The 10574-nt window shown below is 36.4% G+C and overlaps 1 protein-coding gene across 1 annotated transcript in view; it reads right to left on the reverse strand.

Annotated features, from left to right (window-relative positions):
- LOC107560355 (potassium voltage-gated channel subfamily H member 2-like) overlaps positions 1-9299 on the reverse strand; it is an 81362-nt gene extending 72063 nt beyond the window's left edge. Inside the window, exons 1-2 of the mRNA XM_016244504.1 lie at positions 9230-9299; positions 7689-7936 (exon numbers count right to left, since the gene is read on the reverse strand). Coding sequence (XP_016099990.1) covers positions 7689-7936; positions 9230-9299 — 318 coding nt within the window. The remainder of the gene's footprint in view (positions 1-7688; positions 7937-9229) is intronic.
- Positions 9300-10574: the final 1275 nt, after the last annotated feature.

Genomic DNA, 10574 nt, shown 5'->3' on the forward strand with positions numbered 1-10574 from the left:
TAAATTGACATTCCCAGAATTCCCTGCGTTACATTTCAAATGTGATGTTTTTTTGTTGAAATAACTATGTTTCTTCTTAGTTTTTTCTTATCAGTTTTGTATATTAGGTTTGTGTGTTACACCTAATGTTGTTAAATGAATGTTTATTGCATTATTTCAGTTTCATGTGTGTCACCATGATGGTGTTTAGTGTTTGTGTGAATGACGCTATGCACCTTCTATATATTTACAACTTCTTTATATACAGATCTCAGTACTTCAATAGGTTGGAATATTAACATTATATCAGTTAATGAAATTATGGTATTTAACTGTAAATTTAAGTTAAAACCTAAAACGTTGCTACCGTATTTTTACGGTAAAATTCCGGCAACCAGAGCTGCCGTTTTTTTACCGTAAATTTTACGGAATTTTTTTTACAGTGTAGTTGTTGTGCTGACGAATACTTTTGTGGAGTAATGATGCAAAAAAAATTGAGTTTGCATCACAGTAATTACATTTTTTACAGTATATTCAAATAGAACAGTTATTTTAAATGTAAATAATATTTCATTGTTTCTACTGTATTTTTGATCAAATAAATGCAGCCCAGCTGAGCAGAAGAGACTTCTTTCAAAAGCATTCAAACTCCTCATTATTCCAAACTTTTGACCAGTCGTGTAAATAATTTCTTGCACCTGAAACAAACACACACCAACCTCAATAAAACAGCAGAACTTGGTCTTGGCTGCCGTACTGGAGAAGGAATCACACTGACACACACGTATAGATGTTATTGTACGCTGTTATATGATAACCTCTATAAATTAACAGTTGTGTGTATTGTGTTTTTGAAGCCTGTCGAGAGAGTTAGCTGGATTAGACGGCGATCAGTCTCAACGCAGACACGCTACCAGACACAAGTTTGGACACACTTGAAGGAATTCATGTTTGGCAGAAATTTGTATTATAGACCTTTAAAAAAATGTGCTTACATCTGAATTAGCGTGATTTGTAGTGGATAGTGAAGGACGATCTAAACAAAAAAGAAGCTCTAATATAAGAAATAATGACATGTTATGATCACATCATCTTTCCCATAGTTCCATCTGTCTTTATTATTACTCCTAAGCACTGAAACTGGTCATAATGAACAGCTGGCAGGTGTATCCAAACTTCTGACAGATAGTGTAGTTGATAAACTCAATACACAGTCTGATCCAGCGGACAAAAGCTCAAAGCACAACACACACACACACACACACACACACACACATGCACACACACATGCACAGTCGCACACAAACTCATCTCACAAAGACTCACTGCGGCAATCAATAGTGAATTCTTCCTTAATTCCTGCTGTGGACAAATTAGAAACAGCTGCATTATGACTGATCTGAGATCATGTTAGTGCGCAGTGGTGAGAAACTGGTCATAATGAACAGCTGGCAGGTGTATCCAAACTTCTGACAGGTAGTGTAGTTGATAAACTCAATACACAGTCTGATCCAGCGGACAAAAGCTCAAAGCACAACACACACACACACACACACACACACACACACACATGCACACATACATGCACAGTCGCACACAAACTCATCTCACAAAGACTCACTGCGGCAATCAATAGTGAATTCTTCCTTAAATCCTGCTGTGGACAAATTAGAAACAGCTGCATTATGACTGATCTGAGATCATGTTAGTGCGCAGTGGTGAACGGGACTAAAGTGACACGCTGAACGCTCACAGCGCGTACACATGCTGATTAGAGCTCAATTAAAGTAATCGCATCATCTGCATCACCAGGACAACAGTCAACACCAAAAACATCAGCAGTTTGGATGATAACAGTCGAACCCAATCTGATGCTCACTAATCTAATCCAGAGATACATACTCAATACAAGATGTTAAATGATAAAATACACTCTCGAATGTATCCTGACAAGATATAACATACGGGATGTACTAGTGCTGGGCGGTATGATCAAAAATTTATATCACGATATTTTTCAAAATTATACCGGTTTCACGGTACATGACGGTATTTTTTTTTTCATGCATGACCGGGTGTTAACCATATTTTCTACTGATTGAGAGGAAACACTGCAGTATATTGACTTAGAATGCTCTATTTTACTGTCATGATGAGTGAATATTGTCAAAAAATTCCACACTAAATAGTGACTAAACACGACCCCTTTTAATGCATGTTAACCAGGAGTCACTCTCATTTATAATCACGGCATCGTCTGATAAAATCAGCATGCATCTACACTAAAGAGCGGCTGTTTTGGCTATATTACTTTTTTGTCTCATGCAGCGCACTGCCTGCGTCTGAGTAACAAACTAAAAAAAGTGCATGTGATATTAACAGACGAACTACGCTCATATTTATAATTCCAAACAATCAGTAAGCGACAGGTGCTAGGAAACGCTGTTTTGTACTCATTTATTGAGGAGTCGGCTGCGGTGACGCCGAGAGAGGCGACACTTCTCCGGGAAAGCCAGACCTCGCGCTCGCGGGACAGCACTGGAGAAATCCTCCATCTGAACCATAGCTAAGGTTTATCCAGAAAAGTCGCTAAGTTTGTCAGTATGAATATTGAAAAAAGCCGCTAAAAGGGTCTGAAAGTTGCTAAATCTAGTGCTAAAGTCGCGCTCATGTGTGTGAGACGCGGGAGCTGATGGCAGCGGGCGCTGGATATTTGTGGAGGTCAGTGTGGATATTGTGGATGAGTTCTTCTGTGTCATCACGTTCTATTAGTTCTACAGCTTCAGTTTCTGAACTTTCACGCTTAGTAACACATACAGCTGCTCCCTCACCACAGTGCAACAGTGAAAAGAGACCCCTTTCAAACAGTGTCGCGTTCCAAAGTTGTTTAAGCGACATACACCAGTACTGCGGTATTTTAAAAATGAATATCATAACAAAAATAAACACCGGTATTTGGTATGAACCGCTATACCGCCCAGCACTAGGATGTACTTTTTAATAATCTACAATGTATGTATAGTGCCACAATCAATCAATCAATAATTAAATACAAGTTTTCAATACAAATTAGCACAAGTCAAGCTGCAATACCAAACAGAACCACAGGGAGACGCCAAAGACCACTAAATCGCCTGCCTTTACTACTATACGGATCCATTCAGAATCGCTAAATCTCTGACCACCGCATAATCAGCGTTCATTATAAAACACTCATGCTTTTAAGCCAAATACATGCTGAAAAGAATAATTTTACTGACATCTGGACGCAAGTCACTATTCTCTCCAAAATCGCTGATGAAATCGGCCGTGTTTTCTCTGCATTAGTGCTGTTTTGAACTTACTGTTTGAATTCGTTTACTGGATCCTTGGACTTTCCAGGAGTTTACCGGTTTAAAATGATGTGATCGCAAAAGCCTGCTTCTTTTCATTTTAAGATATTATTTTCGTAATAAATTAGCCTACTGATTCAAATTAGCACCACACACTCCGCTTGCATTCATTCACGTGATTGGTCGAGATGAGAGGTGATCCCGCCTGGGTAGTGTGATTTATATATTGTCCTTTCTAATCATATATGGGATCATATATTCACCCAGACCTTGACGCTTTTACTCGGAGTACCGGCAACATGTCAGAAGTGCCGGTACGCACAAAAAAGTGCAGGTACTCTAAAGGCTAAAATATAGAAGTGCCGGTACTGCGTACCGTTGCGTACCGGCCCACTTCAAGCACTGATCAGTGGAAGAAAAACTAGAATAGTAGTCCCACTGTTAAAATGACAATTTAGACACTTTGCAGATTGCACATTTTGTATGGAATAATAATAATACTAATAAGATTAAAATATGCATAAAATTAATTAACTATTTTAAATTATTTTCTCAGTTAAAGTAACTTCTCCGTTCTATTATTATTCCGTTAAAGTAACAAAGTAAATTAGTTAACAAATAATTAACAAAAACATGCCTCAAAATTATTTATTTAAAGGGGTCATATGATGCGATTTAAAGTTTTCCTTTCTCTTTGGAGTGTTACAAGCTCTTGGTGCATAAAAAAGATCTGTAAAGTTGCAAAGACTAAAGTCTCAAATCCAAAGAGATATTCTTTATAAAAGTTAAGATTCAGCCACGTCTATCTAAAACGCCTCGTTCTAACACGCCCCCACATGTCTACCTCACTGTGTGGGAAGATTTGCATAATGCCACCCAAATGTTCACGCAAAGAAAGAAGGCGTAACTTTTATTCTCGCTGTAGTATTGTTGCCGCCGTCATGTCATGAAGACGCTGTGTGCTTCGTTGTGAAAGCGAAACTACTTTGTTTGGTCTTCCAAAAGAGGACGATATCAGCTTCGTCATGCCTGGAGCTGATCCGTGCTGGTCGCTGAGGAAATACATCAACTTCGCGCTGTGGATCGCCGGCACATTTTATGGAGGACTGTTTACTGATCCTGGAGAGTAACGTTAGACTAAAATGCCGGCAGTTCTGACTCACGTAAGTACGTTTTCTTTTATCATTTGCCACTGACGATTCAAACACGAGTTTTGAGCAGTGTAGAGTAGCGCTTGTTGTTTGTCATTTCTCCGATCACAAATGCAGACATGGTTTTATGTTTACGCGGCGCGATGCAACGCGTAAAAAGACAGTATAAGTCATTATAATCAGTAATTATGTCCCCACTGGATGCAACAAATGCCTCGTTTATAATGGGTTTTAATGTTTTTGTCTCGTCGCTCCGGCCGGACAGGGCATCATCACAGTACGGTGAGGGGCGTAACATTTCCGTCACACGCTTGAGGTATTCAGCCAATCACAACGCACTGGATAGCTGGCCAATCAGAGCACACCTCGCTTTTCAGACCGATGAGCTTTGTAAAAATCGAAGCACTTCAGAAAGGCGGGCATAGAGGAGAAACAATAATGTACAGTGTGTGGAAAATAATGTGTTTTTTTTACTTTAAACTGCATAAACACATTTCATTACACCAAATACACAAAATAATGTTCTTTTTAGCAACATCATATGACCCCTTTAAAAATATTTAATAATTTTCTCAATTTAGACACTTTGCAGTTCAAATATCACATTTATTGTATGGAAGAATTAATTTTAATTATTTTTTTTCGAAAAGAAAAAAAAATTAAATTTAATTAAAAACATTATTTTCTCAATTTAGACACTTTGCAGTTCAGATACCACATTTTGGATCGAATAATTAATTAACAAATAATTAAATTAGTTAAAAATAATTTAAAATATGCAGCATTAAAAAGATTTACTTAGTTAAAATATGTTTTATTATTATTTTCAATTTAGACACTTAGAATAAGTTAAAATAAAAAAATGTTGTATATAAGAATCAATTAACAAATTATTAAAATTAGTTTTAAAAATATTTAATAATTTTCTCAATTTAGACACTTAGAATAAGTTAAAATAAAAAAATGTTGTATATAAGAATCAATTAACAAATTATTAAAATTAGTTTTAAAAATATTTAAATAAACATAAAAATGTATTTAAATAAAATGATAATTATTTTCTCTTTTGTATGATTTTTTTTAAAAAACTTTTTACCAAATTATTAATAATGCATAAGAAATGTATTTTAAAAGATTGTATTATTTTCTGTGCTTATTAACATTATGTCTCTAATGCTATCAATAGAATATGCTTCATATGACACGACTCTGCTTCATATGCTTCATATGACACGCATTAACCTGATAATCTGCTGCATTACCAAAACATGTGACCAGGTCCTGTATGTAGGACAGCAGGTGTGAGGGGCTGTGATGCTTCAAACTCTGAAGCATGTATTCATCTGTCATGATTTCATCTAGAAGCATCGATCCCTCTTTATCATTTAATCTGCGAGCAATGAGCATCAGCACATGGGCATCACGCTACGATTATTAAATTAACCCAGTTATGTCCGTCTGGGAGAAAATATGAGGGTTTAACTCTTCTCAGAGCAATGAAGGATCTCTCCTGATGAGCTGAAGGCAAGTGAACATCAAGAAGTTACTGAGTTTACTATCAGCCTCATCATGAAACGACAGCACAATGAATCTATGCTCAAATCTTACACAGATATGATGCAAGAATGGTTTGTTATATATAACTTGCACAGATATGATGCAAGATGCTTATATAGAAATCAGGCACTAATTGTATTCCTGTAGTAACGCCACGGTCATGGGTTCAGTTCCCAGAGGATGAAAGTCTAATAAAACCATCTGCCAAATGCATAAAGGCAAATATAAATGCATTAATGCAACGCTTAGGTTTTCCAAAATGCATTCTACTCTTGTCTTTTTGAATGAAGCTGATTGGAACTGACTTTTCCTCTGAGTTCTGCTTTAGACACAAAGCTTTTAATGACTTCAGAAGACATGTGAAGTACTGTTATTACACTTTTACGGTGATTTTTGATGTCTTGCATTCAACTAGAGTTCATTGCATTGAAAAGATCAGTGTAAATATTTCACCTAACATTTAATTTTGTGTTCACAGAAGAAAGAGGTTGGTTCAATGATTCAAAACATCATGAGTGAGGCAGTAGGCGCGTTTCCATCACCCTTCAAATTGCGCAAATTTAAATTGCGAATTGAAAATACGCCTAATGGAAACGAGTCAATTTCGCAAAAACGCCCATATATCGCAAAAAAGTTTTTACGCTCGCATGAGGTGGTTTTTCAGGCAATGCGAAAAAGGAATAATTCGCAAAACTGCAATGGAAACGGCTTTTTCGCATTTACAGGTCACATGGCGTATGCAAAAAGTCATATGATCATTCTTCAATGTACTATAACCTCCAAGAAACACTTCATAAGTGGCCGCGCTCCAGTATAAATGGCTTTCCCTACCATTAATGCTTAGACAATTTACACTGCACACGTCTGCGCTGCAGTGTGGCTCTGATACGGCCACTGAAGCTGATTACGGCCACTCAATGCTTGTGTTTATATTTTTATACAGGCTATGGTTTATTCCAGCCGCGCCACGCACGTTTCTGAAGCGGCTCTCTTTGCTGCTTCTGTAAAGATACACGCATAAGCCTCCTTTGAATAAACGTAGCCAAAATTAATCGAAATCCCACCAAAATCCGTTGCCATGACTTATCACGAGAGGCAAAAGGTCACGTTTAAGTCTCATAACATTGGTTAATGGAAACGCCGTCATTTCACAATACTTTTTTATCGACATTTATAAAATATCGCCAAAGTTTTGCGCAAATCTGTAATGGAAATGCGCCTATTTTTAGGCGAAATATTCCTTTTGAAATTTTTAAGAGTGCAGGTTGTCAAAGTCAGTCAGTGTCACTTTCGCAAGACTTTATTGTCACATCCCTTTAACTTTGAGTGAGCAAACACTTCAACTTCAAAAACACCACAATTTTGGGAGTTCGACTTTGCTAGATAAAGCACATTGCATTGCATCAACAGCTTCCTTTAAAAACCGTCCTTGAGCAAAAGTGTTTTATCTGACGCGCCAAAGTCTCACGGTGATGTTTGTCTCGCCATCAGAGACGTTAAAGTGTGAATCATATCGTTTAGAGCAGAAGGACAAACAGGACAATATCTCAATCTCAAACCCAAAACACTAAAAGCATCACAGTGAATCTGTATGTCTCCAGAGAGTCTGTCCAGCTCATGAACAGCCAGACACGTTCACGTCATTGCTATACCCAAAGATGCGTCTTACCTGAGTGACTTTGTCAGTGACGTTGTGCGTGCGGTCGATGAGTTTGCAAGGTGCGATGATGTCCATTTCTCCGGCCGGGAGGGAGATGAGAGGGTCCGGTTTAAAGTCCACAAAGTTGAGCGTGATCTGTGGGATTTTACTGATGGCGCGGTAACGCATCAGATCCGAATCAGAGGTAGAGTTCAGGATGCTGAACTTGTTGTTCATGGCACCTGCATAAAGAAAGGTTGCTGAAAATCTTCTGTTTGCTCTGAAACGCTTTTGACATTTACAGTATGTGTTACCAAATCATATCTGTACCTATGGGATTGGTAAGATTTTTTTATGTCTTTGAAAGAAGTCTCATATGCCATATATTATATTATAATATATTATTATGTATTAATATTTCGAATTAGCTTAAATCTTTATATTTTCAGTTTTATTTTCATTTTAGTTTAAGTTTTAGAAATTTTGTTATGTGCTTTTGTCATTTTTATTAGTTTTTGTTTTTGTAATTTTAGTACCTCAAACTTACTTTATTTTAGGTAGTTGCAAATGCAACATCTTAATTTATCAACGTTTTTTTTTCAGCTTTATTTTACCAAGGCAACAATTTTTAATAGTTTGTTTTTGTTCACTAAGGTGGCATTTATTTGATCAAAAATACTGTAAAAATATTTATAATTTTTACTATTTAAAACAGCTGTTTTCTATGTGAATATCTGTTAAACTGTAATTTATTCCTGTGATGCGCAGCTGTATTTTCAGCATCATTACTCCAGTCTTCAGTGTCACATGATCTTCAGAAATCAGTATAATATGCTGATCTGCTGCTCAAGAAACATTTCTGATTATTATCAATGTTGAAAATAGTTGTGCTGCCCAATATTTTTGTGAATAGAATAAATGAATAGAAAGTTGAAAAGAAAATAATTTATTAAAAATAGAAATCTTTTGTAACATTATAAATGTCTGGTTACACTTTACTTGAAGGGGTGTGCATAAGACTGACATGACACCTTCATAATCATGACATGACACCTTCATAATCATGACATGACACATGTCCACAAGACGTTTACCTGTAATAATGCAGGGAACCAAGTCGTGTATGCTTGATATTTAAAAAAAATAAATAAATGTTGTTTATAATGAATGCCCTATCATTTTCTGTGTTTTATATTAACAGTTAGTTTTAATCCAAATGATCCATGTGCCAATGGAGCGAACAGCAATCAAGACAATGCAACAGTGCTCTCTCTCTCGCTCTATCTCTCTCTCTCGCTCGCTCTCTCTATCTCGTCAAATAACTTTAGTAACTTGTGCGTTGTTTTACTTGCTTGCTTTTGACATATCCGACCAAACTACACACTGCATCCCCAATAATAATAAATACATAAATAAATAAATGGAAAATATATATACTTTGTATATATATATATATATATATATATATATATATATAATGTGTGCCTATTTAGCTACATAATAATGTAATTACTGTAATAAGTGTAGCAGCTGCATCGTTTCATGAAAAGGAAGAGGACACATTGACGTACTTGAATGGCGCCACAGCAGAGGCAGCTTATGATTGAGATCCTGTGGGTCGTGCAGTTTATCATCTGGCATGACCTCGAAATTCAGAATAAACATGATCACCACGCCATCTTCATTCTTGACAGGAACCACGTCCACCAAACACAGGAAACACACACCTGTGAGAGAAGACAGCAGAACCTCACTCATGTTCATTTGTGCATCTGTAAAAAAGCATGATGACGGTCAACTACTAATTTTTTTACTGCACCAAATTCATAATAAAAGAACTCCACTAATGTTGTTGTTTCTTGACCAACATACAGAGAAATTTACTCAGTCATTATGCACCTTTTCTAAATCACAAATGCAAAGAAAAGTACTGTGAAATTTAATGAAATAGAAATAAAATGAATGTGAAAAAACTACATATATAATTTCATATATGTAATAATAATTTTTATTATTATTGATAATAATAATAAATTTAACAAAGTAAAAAAAATTAAAATAAAATAAAATAAAATATAATAAAAATAAAATAAAATAAAAATTGTCAGTCGAAAACTGAGGATTATTATGTGGACAAACTAAAATGCAACATATCACTGACTCATGGGAATCCTCTCATGGACTAGTTAAGTGAACAACTATCATCTGCCAGCAAAATTAAGCCTGATTACAAATACTGTGTGTCTGTGTGTGTGGCTACAATCAGAATTTATAGACAAAAACACACAGAAAAAAATAGAGCTGTTTGGTTATTATTATGAAACAAAACATACACGTCATACAATTCTGATGTTGGTCAAAATAACAATATTTTCCCAATAACAGAATCTCTTTGACTACAGTGAGCGCTGAAAAGTTTCAAAGCACACGAAGCTGCACAATCACAGAGATCCCAGTAAAACCACCATGTTTGAGGAGTAAAATCATTAAAATTATACACACAGAGCTACAAATCCTGACTTTGACCTTTCAGATTCGTCTGAAAGCAGTTCAACGCTCAGATTTACACCATGCATGATTTCATCTCTACTCCCTGATGCGTGAATCCCACGAGCTTACCTGGATCTGAACACACAATCAAACAGGACACACGGAGAAAGAGCAGATTCAGCGGACTGATGGACAGCCGAGGTTCTCAGCAATGACCACAGAGAGACTGACTGAGACACACGGAAACAAACTGGCCCACTGTAATCCCAGCTGTGTTTGGAGCAGAGAAACGACACATGGATTACAGGTCCACCAAAGCCATCTGGGCACACGTGTGTGTGTGTGTGTGTGTGCTGAAAAACAGCACAAAACTTCTTCCTCTTATCGTTTATAGTTAATGTAGTGCAGACCAAATGCAGAAACACA

This window comes from Sinocyclocheilus grahami, unplaced genomic scaffold (genome assembly GCF_001515645.1).
Source record: "Sinocyclocheilus grahami isolate Dianchi unplaced genomic scaffold, SAMN03320097.WGS_v1.1 scaffold721.1, whole genome shotgun sequence".
Taxonomy (NCBI): Eukaryota; Metazoa; Chordata; class Actinopteri; order Cypriniformes; family Cyprinidae; genus Sinocyclocheilus; species Sinocyclocheilus grahami.